Below are 17,661 nucleotides of genomic sequence, written 5' to 3'. Positions count from 1 at the left end.
CAACTGTTTAAACTATTGTAGCTACATTTAAGTTAACGGAACTAAACAGACATACATTAACTAAGGTTCCTAACCCATTATTTCTCCCACAGTGGTCTAACAATCTTTGGAACATTTCCATTATGTATAACACAACTAAATGAAAGGTAAAATACAGTTTTGTAGCTTTGTAACTTTTATGTATTTACCCACTTATTAATCTTATTGATTTATTTTTCTGATTGCTTAGACATTGAAAATACAACAATCAGAAGTGAAATTTTAATCAGCATGAAATGAAAACATATTGTAGCATGCACATTATGGCAAATTGCCTGCATTACTAAGACAAAAAAGATTCCAAAGAAATTAGAAAATAATAAAACAGGATGTATATTAATTCAAAATGTGCTAAATCTCCCAGGAGTTGAATGAAGCCAGGATTTCACCATATGTTCTAAGTGAAAAGTGTGAAAGGCTGGTATTTGTATTGCTCAAGTCACTTGGTTGCTGGCTGAGTGCACTGCAGAAAATCTGTTGCAAATGTTGTAAAGATAGACATAATATTAGCAACAGGGGTGGATCAGGGCATAGGAGGGAGGGTTGCACTGGTACACTTGTGGATGCACCAGGTCAGTCTTTGATTCCTGATCCATCCAAAATTTAAAGCCAACTGACTAACAGTGACTGCATCACTTACATTCAGACAGCAGTGGGGGAGTCAATTGAATTAATGGCTCAGTCTGACTTCGATTCCTTCTAAATTCATCATTCCACAGGTGTTAATGACCCTCTTTCCTTTTAAATGGTCTTTAATGGTCTGCAGCTGCTACTAGCAAAGTAGTTCCCATTTCACAGCCTGGCTGCTTGTTAACTCCAGCTAAAAACATTAACTCAGGTGTGGAAATTTTAAGCCAGATGAACATGAGCTCAGGTGTAAAAATCACTTCTAATCTAGAAAATAAATGTACATTTAACTACAATGGCTCCAGGATTAATGAAACAACATTTTTGGATTATTTTTGCCAAATTGGTTGTGTTTTTAAATATAGTATATGATATAGAAAATTGAAGCATAGTCCAACAAAGGGGGTTATTTATTTATTTTTGCCTCAATCTTAAATAGAATAATATAGCTCAAGGTCCCTTCTTACTAGTGAAGTTTGTAGCTTCTCTTTAACTGAAGAAAAATGTGTTGTGCTATATGAGATGATGCAACACCATCCGTACCCCACTTTCTAAAATCCTAGATCTGCTTATGCCTACTAATGTGGGGCTAAACGGTGACCACAGCTTCTTTTTAATGGTGAGATGAAGGCTTAACTTTATTCTGGCAAAAATACCATTTAATTTAAAAATGAAATGAGAATACAGCAAACACTAGAGGGCACTGTATACTTACATATGTATTTTTAAATGGGCAGTTTATGTGAAATTTGCACACCAGAAGTTGAAAAGGATAACTCAGAATTACTGTTATATATTTTTAGTTCATTTCATGACTTCATTGCTGTAATCCATTACAAGTAAAATTGTAGTATGTTAATACATTTATGTCCTGAGCTAGGAGACATCTGCACTCAGTATGTGGTGGGTCTTCCTTAAATTAATTCAGACTTTGCACATTGAAGGTTCTTAAAAATGGAAATAAATCACATATGCCCAGAAGGAGAACAGAATCTGGAATCTGAACATGGATCTGTATCTACATTTTTAAGCTGGCTTCTTGTTCTTATAATGATCTGACCCAACACCCTGCATGTGGCCAGCCACAATATTGGTGGATTACAAAGTATGTTGTTAAAAAATTATCCATAGCCAAAAGGCCTAAAAGAAGTCTGCTTTATTCAACTCTGATTAATCAATATTAGCAAACTTGAGCCTCCATAACATTATAACTAATTCCAAGCATCTTATAATAGAGTCCTAAAGATAAGTTCCCTCTATCAGCTTTTGCTAGCCAAACATAAGCAATGGCATTAACATATTTACAGCTAATTAGACTAATTAACAATGCCTCAATGGTCTTTGAGATATCTTATGTTGCTGCTTGAATACGGATATATCCCAAGACATCGGCATCGCTACTGTCAGGCATCATTAAATTATTTTATTTTAGTTCTGCTATGGAAGTATCTATGGGCAACTTAGTTTTCTGCTTACTAAAATAAATAGAGTCCCAACAATTTCAAAATATTTACTAAGATTTATATCTCATATTCACAGGACATCTTTACATAGTAGTGCTCCTGATTTCTAGTTAGGCAGACTTAAAACAATCATAGGCTCTTCTTTTTTTTTTTTTTTTCCAAGAAGCTACAGCAACAAAATCATGAAGACAAAGCTAAAGAATGAGTTGTACCTGGCAAAGAAGGCTATGGACAATGAAAAGAGGTTCAATATGTATGTTGGCCACAAGAGTAGGACCAAGAAAGCTGCGGGTCTTCTGTTAACAAGCAAGAGGGAACTTACCTAATAAGGATTAACTGGATAAGGAATGGGGCAAGCTGAGGGAGGAAATAACAAAAGAGACAGTCAGAGAGGTTTTATTAGGTCTAAATGAATTCAAGTTAGCGGGACTGGATGAACTTCATCCCAGGGTCCTGAAGGAACTGGCAAAGGAGATGTTGGAGCCCCTGGCAATGATTTTCATGAAGTCATGGGAGATAGGCCAGGTACCAGAAGATGGAAAAAGAGAGGAAAAAAAAAAAAGGAGGACCTGGGGAACTACAGACCAGATAGCTTCACCTCAATACCTAGGAAGTTATTGGGGCATATCCTAAGGAAGGTCATCTGAAAGCACCTGGAAGAAGAAGGGCTCATCACAAGCAGCCAACGTGGATGAATGAGAAACAAATTTTGTTTGGTGATCACTTTGAGAGGCAGAGAAAGCTACCATGGACTATGAAGGGTGAGCAGCAGCAGTGGCGCTGGGGGCCTTTGGTGGGAGGCTATGGCCCCCTTCAAGCCCTGGTGCTGCCCTGCACAGGCCATGGCAGCTTTGATCCCCACTGACAGCACCCCATCGGGAAGAGGCTCTTGCTCCCCAGACACCATGACAGTGGATGCTGCTGCCATCAAGATCCCTGCCCCCTCATTGCTCCAGCAGCAGGGTGGGGCCCCTTACGCAGTGGTGGTCAAGGTAGGCAGATCCCTCTTCAGTCCCCCAGGGGCTGACAGGGTGGAGGGTGAAATAACCCCCCTCCCTGACACCCACATAAGGTTTTCATGCTGGCTGGCATCTGACTGCAACCCTGCCGCTGTGGCAGTGATGGGGGAGAGCCCGGCAGACCCTGGCTTGTATCTATGGGACAGGGAGGGTGAATTCAACCCCCTCCCTGGCAAGCTCCCTCCAGGCTACTGATGGGGCTGGCCATGCACCCCCTTCTCCCCCCCAGCACAGCTTTCCTGAAGCTGAGGGCATGCTCTAGTCCCCCTCAGCTCCTGGCCTGAGCAGCTGCAGGCATCTGCCTGCACTCTCTCAGTCCAGAGGGAATTATGGTTAGTTGCAAATTGGTTCAATCTACACAGGTTAGAGTAACCTGCAAAGATTGAATCAATTCAGGCTCTGGCTTTTTAATGTCTGTCCCTAACTTTTGTAATCTCCTATCTATCTGTTTTGGTTTATACTTAGAAAGTAATCTCCTTAGGGCTGTTTTTACTTTGTGCCTGTAGAGTGACAATGAAGTCTTAGGCTATAACACGAGATCCTAGGCATTATGATGATACTACTTCTAATACAATAAGTGGAAAATGGTCTGGACGTTGCTGCTTTGAAACAGTCTGGGAAGAAGGGACAAAACAGAATGCCCAGCTACACCTCAAAGACACCTCTAGGTGGGTGACTGGTACAGGGTGTCTTAGCTGGAAAGGAAAAGGAAGCCATAACTTGTGTTAGATTTCTGTTAGGGCCAGGAGGAGCATGAAGAATCACTCCAGATAAGTGCTGTTGAAAACCAGATGGGCTTTGGGGGTTAGATGGGGAACCTTATAAGACCAAAAATAAATATTTTTTTTTCCCGTCAAGTAACAATTGGATGTCAACATCCAGACTGATCTTTCTCCACCAGAAATATATGTCTTCTTATCTATCATTTATTATATTCAGTACAGTTTATGGTTTAGAAATAACATCATAGATTTTTTCATTTTATGGAATAGATATCTGCTTTACAGTTCCTTCCTTTTTCCTGTTTTCCAGAAATGCTATGTCTTCTACCAAACTTTTTAGGCTGCACTACTGCATTGATCGATAGCATGCTGAACTACTCCATAACTTTTTTTCACTGAAAAAAATAATTTCCAGATATATGATATTAACAGCCTTAGCAGAATAATAAAATGAGTCATTAATAGGAGTCACAATAGAAACAAATATTATGGTAGCATTATAGTGATGTTGAAGCTGTAATGGTCCAAGAATTGAGAGAGAGGCAAGGATTTTTCTTACACAGTTGAAACAAATATCATCTTCAGTAGCACTCATTCACTACTTTCCAGAAAAGTAAGAAGGGATTATGAAATAACAGCTCTGTGACAGACATCACGTTGTTGGTGAGTAAATTGCTAAACACTGCAAAGAAGTAGAATACTAGCTTTTGACCCTTATTTCATCCTATTTTGCCAAACAATGGTTGGAATGTTATAAGTAACCAAGTACTATTTTGAAAAAGAAATGAATGTTATTTCTTGGTTTCATTGACAAACTTAAAAACTGAAGGATGTAAACACGTAAAGCGCAAAGAGATTATGAGAATAATTTTGATTTAATATGATTTAGGCTGCATGGCATGAAACACCGTTAGCTATTCTGTCTGCCAAAAAGGTCAGATTTTGCCAGGCTTTTCTTTGGTAATGTGTGGATATAGGTTGTGGTTACTGCAAGAAATTTTTCCCCTCTTATAATACTTGAGAACAAATCAATCTTTGCTGAAGGATAACAGAGGAATTGTTCCCTTGTGTGCACTACAGAGTGTCAGTGAGACTATGTTACAGCAGTTTCCAAAAGTGTTATTTGTTGCAGAGCTGCTCCTAAGGTGATATGATTAAATGGTACAAGTGGGCACATCTAAATGACACACTTTACTGTGCAGTAGACTAAACTACTGCACAATAAAGCATCACCATCTAAACATGCAAAGCATTTACTATGCAATAAATTAGTTTACTGTCCAGTTGGCTACTACCTGGTAGTAGATTTACCACATAGTGGGTGCGTCTACACTTTCATTAATGTGCCATAGTTACTGCATATTAAGTTTAGTATTTGGATAGCCAAGTACTAAAATTAATGTGTAGTAACTTGTGCAATTGAGCAGTAGTGCTGGTGCAGTTTTTTAGTGACATTAACTGTGCAGCCTAATACCACTGTACAGCACCATATTAGCACAGTTTTTGCCCAGCATGCTACTGTTCAGTGTTATTAGGCTACTGAGCAGTTAGCATCTTGTATAGACATGCCCAGTAGATACTGCACAGTAATGCATGTGTAGAAAGCTAACCGGGAGCAAACTGCTTCCAGTCAGCCCAGTCCCCTTCCCCAGGTAACTGCCTGCTTCCCAGCCCCCACTTGGAGATATCAAGCTGGGGCTGGAACACCATTTCCTGCTCTAGGCAGCTGCCTGCTGCCCAGCCCTGCTCCAATCTCAGTCCAAGAATTCACACTGGGCAGCAGGTTACAATCTCGGAGTGGAGGCAAGACAGGAGGCAACTACCCAGGGTGGGCTTGGGAGGCAGCAACCCTGGAGGAAGGACAGCTCCCCTTGTCTCCCAGAGCCCAGTCTGGGGTGGCACCTAAAGGAGCCTGTAGCTCTCCCTGGCTGCTATACAGGGGCAGAGTAGGGCCAGAGTAACCCTGCACTGAACTGCTCCTGTCAGACACACGTATAGATGTGTTCCCAGAGAAACTATACTGTGCAGTATTCTGCTGTGCAGTAAACTTAGAGCATATTAATAGCATGTGTAGACATGCCCAGTGAGTCCTACAAGTCTGCTATTTAATTCAGAGATAATCATAATAATAAACTGAAAATGCCTTTGAGAAAACATGCCTGTCTACTGATAGTCACATGAAAACTACCTATATATGATTATCTCTGAATTAAATAGCAAACGTACATTTTATATTAAAAAAAAACAAAACAACTAATCCCTAATTCAGGTCAGCAGTGTGAATTATTGGGAACAAAAATAGATATAGCCTGTTATAGAGAAGTCAGTCTTCTTTTCATGTGTTAAGTAGTGCTGGAGTGTTATCGTAATCGCAGTGGTCCAGAAATTATATGAATGTCTACGATGTTTGTAGGTGACATCTTTTGCTGGACCAACTCCATGACTAGTATAAAGTTAGAAAAACTTTTGAATGCAAATGACTCTCTAATGTGTTAATACATGCTATAACTTAAATAGTTCATTTAAGACTTGCTATTTTTAATGCTTTATAAGTTTAATTTTGCAACCAAAAGAGTTAAACAGCACTAGATTTGTAGATATTTTGCTTTACATTTTATATTACCATGCTGAAGCCGGTATGAGTCAAAGAATCCCATTGACTTCACTGAAAACTAACTCAAGTCCCTCACACAACTGATACCATCTTTGTCATCAACCTTTCACTTAGATCTATGTACCATAATGTTTTTGATTAAAATGGTTCATGTGAAATGTGAGTGTAATGCACACAATGTGAATCAAGCACTTACTTATAGAGTAATACCTTTTCTTAAAAATCCACTTACGGGTTATCGAGTAGTAACACTATAGGATTAAGTTCCTTCTTTGGTCTATAATAGGCTCTGAGTGGAACAATAAAATTGTATAAGCCATTTCCAGCTGTTTCTGCTGCAACAATAATCAATTTATTTTTGAATCCATAGGCTTTGGCATCTTCATAGTAGTTATGTTGACACCCCTAAAATCATAAGAGAAAATATGAATTCAGTGGCAGTTGATAAGAAGAAACCATACCATGACCTTACAGATGACTTTTAACATTTTAAGATAAAATGTATCAATTAGTAAAAGGTAAAGATCATCAGCTTAATATACATGACAAAAAATATCTTGGTGACAATCTAAATCAGCAGTGGGTGAGGTTACACAGATGCTGAACAAAGATTATCTTTAAGTGTAGACAACGACAAAACTATATTCAACCCATAACATACAAGACTTAATGCATAGTTCTACCCAGTATCAAAAATGTTTACCTTATCTAGTCGGAGGCAACAAAATGGCACTTTTTCATGCAGCAGATGGCAAAATGTGGGAGAACTTCCAATATAAGGAGAGTAAGGGGGATAGCCTTTTGCATACCTAGGTGAGTACAGAGTATAGAACAGTTTCTTTTTATTGTTACCTATTTGATAATAGTAGATTAAACTGCTATGTTATCATATATGTAAATTCTAAATACAATTTTATAGTTTGTTGCCCTACCAATTAACTCAAATATTAACATGGCCAATATTTAATAGGTATTTAATTTAAATAATAGATACAAAGAAGATCATGTAAATATCCTTGCCATGTAACCAACTATTATAAAAATAAATAAATGTTATTTCTGCAAGTAATTGGGATCGAAAAAGCTATAACGATGCCACAGCAGAGTAATATAGGAAATGATATGGGCTAATATAGCTAAAATGGCTAATATAGTAGACATGTGTTAACACCATGAACTACAGCAGAAAAATTAGCTTAGCAGGTTGTGAACAATGCCAGAGAATCTTGAGCTATGCCTCACAATTACGCCTGTAAAGGTTAATGGTTTTTTTCACAGAATGGACCTTCCTCTTTTTAAATTTATTTTCATTCTCAGGACAGAAATTTTCATTTTTGGTTACCATCAGCTGAGTCTTGCCAAAACTACTCCCATGATTATGCATTATAGAGTAGCAGTGCCAGGTTCACAGGTTTATGTACATGTGAAATAGCTTTAAAGTTCAAGACACAAGTAGATCTTTGTTACTGAACATCAGTGATTTCCAGTAACTAGATAGGTAGATAATTTTAAAAGCTTCAGCCAATACATTATTTCACTTCTAAAGAGAAAATCAGTTCACCAGTGGTCCTCAGGTGTCTTATCTGCTATAATCACCCAGAAATCAGTTTCACTTTGTTTCTTATTAAACCAAATGGTATGAATTAGACCTGCAATCTGGTGCCTGTTGATTACAATGGAAATTGAAATATGTGCTGGATATTTATAATATTAGTCTCTAAATGTAGTATTGTATAGTTGACATTATTTTTACATACTCTGAGCCTGCAGAAGTTTCATCATCTGATGGAGTAATTTCATCTTCTGACTGGTCACTTAAAAGGTCACATGTTTGAAGGGAAGAGGAGTCTGCAACCTCTAAGACAGGTGCTATGCTAGGTCTTCTTCCCCCTTTACTTCCTTCTGAGGGAAGAGCTAGTGTAGGCCCACTGGAAGATCTACAGCCTGTATCCTGTAGATCTATAGCCACAGTTCCTTAAAAGTGTAAAAAAATAGATATATTAGAGATATTATCCAATTTTACAATTAAAATGGGAATATAAGAGCATAAGAACTGCCATTTATTGAGTCAGACCATAGGTGCATCCTGTCTATTATCCTGTTTCATGGGCACATAAAGAAGTGCAGCTCCCCACTGTAACTGAGAACACTTTGCAGGAAGCGTTCTGAGTTACAACGATCCCCTGGAACAAACAGAAGTTCGCTGTTGGTTCCAGGGGGAAGGGGAATCTAGCTGCCTGGATCTGCTTTCCTCTAGCAATGGCCCCTCCTCTCTCCCAGCCTGTTCCTGTTTTCAGAATTGGAGGGGGGAAAGGGAGCAGAGGGAGCTTGCTCTAGGACAGGGGTGGACAAAATAAGATCCACCAGGCCATTTTATCCGGCTCACAGGGCCCGTAAAAATGTAGAATATTAATATTTATCTGCCCCTGGCTGCCTATGAAAGATGACAGGAGCCAGAGGTAGTAGGACCCAGGGGGAGCCAGCAGCAGAACTAAACAGCAGTAAATCTGGCTATCAATTTCTACAACATCTTATGGCAATGAGTTCCACATTTTAATTATACTCTGTGTGGAAAAAAAAAAACATTGTCAGTTTAAAATTAAATAGTGTGAATGAAAACAACCTTAAAAACTATGATGTATACAGTTGGATTTGCTGATATACATCAATAAACTACAGATGATATGGAATTTATGAAAACAACTTATATATTTATAAATGCTGGCTAAGTAATTCTGACTGAATACCTGAGGCATTTCTCCAGATAAAAGTATCATACCTATGGGGCACATTTACACATGCACCCCACTGCACAGTTGGTACTTTTCAGTCATTTAGTACTTGCTAAAGTGATGATGATACTATTAATGATACAACAAAGGGTCTGGAACTTGCTGCTCTGAAACAGTTGGGGAAGAAGGGACAGAACAGATGCCCAGCTTCTCCTGCAAGACACTTCTATGTGGGTGACTGGTACAGTGTGCCGTAGCTGGAAAGGCAAAGGAAGACAGCACTTGTTGTGTTAAAGCAAATACTAAATAACTGCACAGTACCCACCAGTACTGAGCAGTACTGGTGACACACTAGTTGCTTCCAACCCTATTGTGCAGTAGCAAAGAGCTCATTGCTACTGCGCAGTAGCAGTGGCATCACAGCTAGTGCCTGCTGATGCTACATCACCATAGTGATGAGCTACTTTGCCATAGTTTATCCCTAAGGTGACAGAGCTTTTAATGTAGACATACCCCTGATGTTTTAAATGAGATAAGAATTTGACATCCTGGTTTAATTTTTTCTGCTTGTACTATGTTCTGCTTGAGAAAACAAAATATATTTTCCTCACATGCTTGACATTTCCAAATAAAGGAAATGTTGGATGACTCGGACATGGGATCTTTTATCTTCTAATTTATACAACTTTCTGGAGAGATTCAAAAAGAAATTCCTGATTAGAATTAGTGATGTTAAAAATTAGGACAGTTTCTGGTCAATTAGCTTGTGCTTATTCATAGATATAGGAAATCATTATAGGGAATGTTTTTAGATTGTCAGTACTTTTAGCTAGATCAAAAATATTGCTTTAATACATAATGAATCAAGGTCTAATTTTAGAGCATGGTATTTTAGAGACATCAAGAGATTGCAGTGTCTTTATGAATAAATAATCTGGACATGCACACATAGGCATCAATTCTGGGATCTGTGACACCTGGTAGATCATAGGATCATGATAAAGCTGGGCTGGAAGTGACCTTACAAGGTCATCTAGTCCAGTCCCCTGCTCAAGGCAAGATCATGCCTGACTAAACCAGCTAAATGAGATGGGTATTAGTGATGGCAACGCTTGTTTTATGCTCCTTCTCTGAGTCCAACGTGATTTCAGGCATTAGCTTTTACTTGATGGCTTTTAGCTATCAAAGGGTCATCACAAGAATATTTATTTCTGTTGGGCCTACTCTTATGTCAACTTATGGGATGCTGGTGATATGGGAACTCCTGTGCTTGTTCTTTCACTTGGATATTCCTCCAAATTTGGAAATCTCTTCTTTTGGTCAAGTTAATATTATACCTGGCTGCTCCACCTGCAATCTAGTCTAAACTAGATTTGTGGACTTCTCCAGAAAGTGACTAATTATAGAGGACTGAGTAGTATTATTTACCTCACATTTTGTCAGTTGCATAATTCTATCTATCATATTTTCCTGATGTATTACACAAGGCAATATCATTTATGCTACTTAAGTGAATTAGTGAGTTTTCTGCTTTGCCAGCTGGCTTTGCTCCCTACAGAGCAACTCAGCTAGTCTTTAAAATACAAAAGCACAATCCTTACATCAAACAAACAAATAAACCAGCAAACACAAACCTTTGGCCTTTCTCTTAGTGGTAGTCCTTTGACCCCAGGACAATAGTATGACCCCTTTCTGGCAGCAAACTTATTTGGGGTCCAGTTTGCTTCCTGTCTGCAAACTGCTGCTTCACTCATTTTGCATCCTTCTGGTTTCCCTTGTGGGGTTTTAAACTAGTGGGATACTCCTTCATTGCTTAAATGCTTACAGCTGGGTTTCTTCAATAGGGTTACCTGCTTCCCCTTAAAGACCACCCATGCTGATTTTATCAAAAAAGAGGGAATCTAACAAATATAACTTTTTAACAAATAAAGTAAATATATTTAAAACAAATCAAGGAAAATGTTTTCACTAAGAAAGGGCATTAGTGTGTTAGGAAAAATCATTGAAAGATCAAAAATGCACTATTTATAGTGTAAGAGTATTTTATGAGATTTACTTTGACTTACCCATACTGGCAATTATACTGTGTACTGGTAACCTAGAAGGTCCATGATAGCATGCCTTTGATTCATTGTTTTTTCTATTTTCTTCCTGCTTCTTAAAAGCAGAATTTTCTTCTTTGGTGATATTTATATAAAAACATATATCTGTAGAGCTCATTGTGTATCGAGGACCTGGATTCAGCAAAATATTTTTGTTATCTTCTCTCCTAACACCAATCAAACAGACTCCAAACCTAATTAAAAGAGGAAAAGACACAGTTCATTAAATGTGACACAACAGAATACAAGAAAATGGATATGTCAATAATAAACATCTGATTCAGTCCAGATTACTTGTTGTAGGGTGCCCACACATTCATTTTCTCGGATAATAAATGAATTTGGAAAAATACTATATTTAATAAAATTATCTCCAGAATAAGCGATTTGTAATCAAGCACTGTTTTTAAGGACTCTGAGTCCCAAGTTATTTTTAAAAGTTTTTGATAGCTAACTGTAGTCTCCTAATGTTGTTTCAGTTAATTTCTCATATGAGAAACATATTCCCTTCTGAAAGTACATTAAAAGAAGAATTAAACTCTGTTATGAGAAATTATTCTTCCCACTAAATTGCTCCATTATGCACCTTTCAAATGAAACTATTTCACCATATGTTTTAATTACTCATTCTTAAAAAGCTGTTTGATCAGTAGAAGATAAAGAATTAAAAAGATAGGACCTTTTTCATTTCAAAATTTTGAAAGACAACTCAGTTTTCAGTCCATTAAAATGATTTTGAGATATTTTTTCATGTGTACCTTCATCACAGATTACTAGTTTTATCATTAATTTTATTTCAAACCATCTTTTTAGCAGATACAAACATATAACATACAAACTAAGTGAGTATTGCAAAGCAATCAGGGCACAATTTGAAGTGTAGTTTAAAGAAATCTGGAAATTACTTGAGATTGTGAGATTGTTAACAGATGAAGTTGGATTAGGCCTAGTGCATGTTTCAGTAACAATGTATTTGATAATGATGGTATGTCTACACTGCACAATGTAGCACCATGTAGAGATTATTAAAAGATACGGCTGCTCATGCTAGCTATGGAATCAAATGCATTACAGATGCACTAACACAGAGTTTTATCCAGGCCAGTAAACCGTATTTCCCAGGAGAGCCTATTAGCCCCGAGCAGCATTGGGTTACTATGGTTATACTGTTTCCAATTTTTAAACTTGCTTGAACAAGCCGATCAAGCTTGCAAAATAAGCTTGGGCTCTTCCTGCATGGCACTGCCTATAGACATATCTTTTAACCTGTACAAGACCTATAACATCAAGAAAGAAAGTATCAAAAGTATTCTTAAGGTTCTTTCCAGAAATGTTCTGTTATTATTAGGGTAGTCCTCAGAAGATATATACCAATTGCATTTGAAGTTAACCTTGAATAGAACAGGCATGTTGTGAAGGAAGCTCAAATTCAAAAGTGACCCAGAATGAAAACAAACAACCAAACAAAAACGCTTTGTAGGGTGGATTGGGTAAAGAAGAGGGTACAACTTAATGGCCTATATTTTAACTATTAATTTTCTTTAGATGTATGCATCCTTCTAATTTCTAGACCCATTCTTCACATTGCCTGCGACAGGACCCATCTTCATTGCATTAGTAAGGCTGGCTTGACACGTTCACAACTAAGAGGAGTTTTCTTCTGATTAGCATGGCTTACATAACTACAAAAGAACTGTGAAGGTTATAAAGGTAAACGGACATTTAAAACTAGAGCAAAACATACACAATATGGGGCCTTCTAGTACAATACTTTCATAGCACAACATAAACAATTTGTTTGAATGTTTAATTCTGCAATAAGGAATGGAACATACTTTTTATGTGCATGGAAAGAAGCATATGTGAAGCTTTTCCCCTCATACTCAGCAAAAAATGTACTCTCCTCCAGGTTAATATGATACACTTCATTACCAGAGCATCTGCCATACATTTTCTGCCACTGTTCTGGAGATTGCTGGCCCTCCCTGAAACATGCACAGATAAAGAGAATAATTTTAAACTTGATGTAAAAAATTCATTAATCATAGAGCCATCCCTTGGCAATGGAACTGCAAAATTCTACTAGAAAGGTCCCGTGGGCTAAGCTGCAAGAAATATTAGAGATCAAAGTTTAGTAACAATGAAATGCAGAGATTAATTTATCATCTAATGTGAATTAAGGAACATTTTCTACTCTAAGGAGTAGGCCTATTAAGATTGTGAACTTCAATATCAAGAGAAAGAAACATGGTGTGAATTTTAAGTAATTCAACCATAATAAGCACATTCATTGCAATTTATAAATGACAGAGATGGTGAAATTGGCAGCACACTAGATCTATTAATATAGACAGCTTAGTCAGATTCTCCACAAAGACTTGACTCTGATTACTGGTAGCAAAAAATGTTCAAAATAAAGCAACAAGACCTTATACCGTACGCTACTTAATTTTGGCAAATCAATGAGCATGTCTACACGAAATATTTTCTGTGCAGTTGGCTAATTAGTTGTGCAGTAAATATTTCTCATCTATATGTGTTCCACTATTAGGATGCAATATACTCATTTAGTCTGCAGCAGGATAGTACTTGCACAAGTACTTCATGCTGTGGAGTAAAAAACTCTGCAGCAGCACATGTATAGACACTGGAAGGGCTGGCTGGGGCATGAAGGTGCTTCAGCGTGGTGGCTGCCTGCCAGCTAGTCCTGCGCTGAAGCACCCTCGTGCTCCAGTCAGCCTCTCTACACCACCCTGAGCCAGGAGGAGTAGTCCTGGTCCTGGCAGGCTGACCCCTTGGTTCCCCTGTTTGCCAAGGCTCCTCTGCCCCAGCTCCATGTATTACAATCCTGAGCACACATGCAGATGCACACCCAGCTTGAATAAACTCTGAAATGATAAACTCTAGAGTCTATTCAAATGGATTAATAGGCACATGTAGACATGCCCACTGTATGCAAATTTAGTTTTGGAAAAAGTTGTCATGCTTGTCTTTTACTGTAGTCAGTTGCTTTTCTGTTTCTTGTGGGCTAAGATGAAGTGTAGTAATGTGAAAAAAAAATCTTTAATTATATGTTTTGGTCATCTAATTCTTGAAATCAGAACAAGCTAATTTCTTGTCCAATAAATGCTGTCCCTAGTGGAAGAGTGAAATATTTTTATACCCCCATGGAGTCTTTGCAATACATTTGTCAATTTAAGAATTACGGTTTTTGGTTTCAAATTTGAAATGATGCTCAGGAAAAATGGACCAACGTGGGCTTTGTGTAGTCTGAAGGATCAGGGAAGCAGCTGCAATTAGGACATAAACATGGTAAATATGCAAGGTGTCTTTTCATGTAAAACAAAGATCGGTGTTTAGACTGATAGGAACTTTTGGGTGGTACTAATCTAGACACCTTCCATTTCCCAATAAATATTCTTACATTCTCCAATTTTCAGTTCTTCTGTACACTTAAATGAATGGTTTATTTTTATGCAGATTTTTATAATCAAAATTTGCATTTTGAATCATCTCCTAAAAATGATAAAGTTTGTGAACACTGAAATTCACTAAATAAAAACTAAAGAAAATGTATGAAGGTGACAGTGGTGCTGACACTTGTTGTGATCTGGTTATAAATGGGACAAAAGCTCTTTAGCTTAGATTTAAAACCTGGTGTTCCAATCAAGAGATGTTTCTGCTTCCATGAATTTATAATTGGTCGTCTTCTCCTTTGCTTATTAGCCTATTAGATTTTAGAGTCTTCTGCTCTTTACAAAACCATCTTAACATTTTGCTATCTCTTTTCATGTACAATGTTCTTTCTAAAGCTTTCTAATTCCTTGGCTTGATGCCAAACCTAGTGTTTTGGAAGAAGAAGTGACGTATTTATTTTAATGAATGTAAGGAGGCATCCTTATTGAGGCTACTGGACACTAACTGACCCAGTAACTCACTCAAGCCAACGCACTAATTAAATGCATCCTGTGTTGCCTAATGTCATCTTAGTAATTTCCCTAATCATGTTATAAACTGAATTATGGATGAAGCTCCTTACACAATATTAGATCTCTGTGTGATCCTAATTGAGCTCTCCCTGCTGTATATTCAAGAATTCATATATGTAGGATACGCAGATTCGTATATATAGGATAGGTAACAATGATCATTTTTATTATTTGCTATCTTGCTTTACTGAAAATCACTTTGCAATAAAACCCATACCACTGTCAATCTTTTTACAATTTTTAATTTTGCTTTGAATTGTTAATTTTTTTCTTATTAAAAATGCCTTGAAGAATGCGAAGTAAGCTTGTTTCAAGTAATTTGTATAACCTTTGCTGTGTTTTAGATCACACCACTACCTTCTATTGCAATGAATCTATCTTTATTCTGCTTTCTTGGTTGCCCAGTAACATTTGATATTCAGACAAATTCTGTTTCTGAAGAGCTTTCATTTTATCCAAAAATGGGTGCAAACTTTAAGCTGTTTCTCAGATCTCTCCTCTAGTTTCCAAGCAATAGTACTGGTTAGTGCTCAATGGAAATGGTTATATAGCATTTTTCTTGTTTTTTTCCTTGTTTTTATCCTTGTTTTTTCTTTTCTGTTGGAGACTATCAGATCAAAAATGTGTGTTATAGTTTTTTAAAATATAAATATTTTAAATATAAAATTTATATTTTAATAAATATCCTGGCTTTCCTATCACTTTGCCTTCCTGGCTTGTCTTTGGCAGTCCACCTGATGTGCTGATGGGCAACTGGGGCACATCTACACATGCATTTACTATGCATTTACTGTGCAGTAAATGCATAGTAAATTACCATGCAGTACATTACCATGCAGTTAGCAGTTTTTAGGCTGGTGTCTACACATGTAGCCATTAAAGCACATTAATACTGTGTGTGAACTGACTTGGGACTAACTATTTCTTTTTTCAGGAGCTGCATTTAAGCTTCCTGCAAGTTGTGTGTGGCTCACTAGCCATGGTTTGATCACCTCTGATATAGGGTGAAACTAAAGTTAGTCCCAAGTCAGTCGATACACAAAGTGTTACTGCACAGTAACTAATTGGGTGTAAATTTGCTACCTACGTGATACGGGTATCAAATTTACATCCAAGTCAGTTTAAGTCACCATATTTACTGAGCTGTATGGGCATGCACATGTAGATGTCCACGCTTACTGCACAGTAATTTTCAGTTATTGCATCGTAATCTGAATTACTGTGTAGTAAATGTGCACAGTTAAATGCACTTCGGGACTCTTATCAGGACTTCGAGGCTCCACTTCCAATCAGTCTACTAGATGGCCACCATAGATTCCAGTGCGGACCTCAAGGTCTCCAGGGTTTGATGCTCCCAAGTAAGGCTGTCAAACAGATTGTCATGCAGCTGTTCTACTTAGCCCAAACTAGAATAAAATATATTTTTTTAATAACCTGAAAAAGAAAATGCTCTTTCCCAGCATGGCTCTGCTTCCAAATTGTATCATTGTTATAGGCCACTAAACATCTAGCTGTTCAATTGCAACATGATGTCGCTCTCAAACTAGTCTCTGTCAGTGAGCCAGTGTCCCCACCCATATAGCATAACTATTCACAGCTGGGTGGATATATTTGCATCAGAGACAGAACTTTACATTAAAACTCATAACTTTTGGAAAACTAATATTCTAAGTATATATAAAAGCAGTATAGAAAATAAATGAAAGAGTATTACCTGTTTTTATTAAAATAACAAAGCTAGAAATACAATTATAAAAAAGAAATAGTCATATGTTTTACTTTTTTTTGCCTAAAATAAAATATTTCACCTGGTTAAAGTCTGCTTGGTTCCAGTTAGTTGTCTAAAAGCTTCCCATGGTGCTGTTCTGCAAAGATCACATGAAGTTCATCAATTCAGAAATGCTATTATTGTCCAATATTTTGTACCATTTTTAAATCTTAGTGGAAGGATTTTTATGTTACTAGATTTATTTATTTATAAAATCTATACATGTAAACATAAAGTCAAGTTTTTAAATCTAAGGCTGAGTATAGTCTTGATCCTATAAACAAGCATATGTTTAACCTTATTCATACTATTATTCCCACTGAAAATAATGAAATTATTCACATTTTACATGCTTAAATTTTAGTTTAAGCATATAAAAGCTAAAATGCAAGTCAATAGAGAGATTACCATCATGTCAATAGTGGTTTGATATGCCCTATATTTTTAAGACACCTGGAAGATGAAAAACCCTACAGCCTTCAAGTTTGAAACAGGTTTAATTTACCTTCAGTACCTATGTTTGACAGTATAGTTTTGTTATGTTGGGGAAAACAATCTCTATGTACAATGTAATCCCTTATCTGCA

The 17,661-nt window shown here is 37.2% G+C and overlaps 1 protein-coding gene across 3 annotated transcripts in view; it reads right to left on the bottom strand.

The window, feature by feature from the left end:
• KCNT2 (potassium sodium-activated channel subfamily T member 2) overlaps positions 1-17,661 on the bottom strand; it is a 259,822-nt gene that overhangs the window by 80,401 nt on the left and 161,760 nt on the right. For all 3 annotated transcript variants that reach the window (XM_019530701.1, XM_019530703.1, XM_019530704.1), the window contains exons 15-20: positions 17,116-17,172; positions 13,154-13,303; positions 11,283-11,512; positions 8,242-8,458; positions 7,188-7,293; positions 6,717-6,889 (exon numbers count right to left, since the gene is read on the bottom strand). In XM_019530701.1, the coding sequence (XP_019386246.1) occupies positions 6,717-6,889; positions 7,188-7,293; positions 8,242-8,458; positions 11,283-11,512; positions 13,154-13,303; positions 17,116-17,172 (933 nt within the window). The remainder of the gene's footprint in view (positions 1-6,716; positions 6,890-7,187; positions 7,294-8,241; positions 8,459-11,282; positions 11,513-13,153; positions 13,304-17,115; positions 17,173-17,661) is intronic.

This window comes from Crocodylus porosus, unplaced genomic scaffold (genome assembly GCF_001723895.1).
Source record: "Crocodylus porosus isolate Cpor-Errol unplaced genomic scaffold, CroPor_comp1, whole genome shotgun sequence".
NCBI classification, from domain to species: domain Eukaryota; kingdom Metazoa; phylum Chordata; order Crocodylia; family Crocodylidae; genus Crocodylus; species Crocodylus porosus.
The sequence above is the reverse complement of the archived record's forward strand: the minus strand, read 5'-3'. Positions and strand labels throughout refer to the sequence as shown.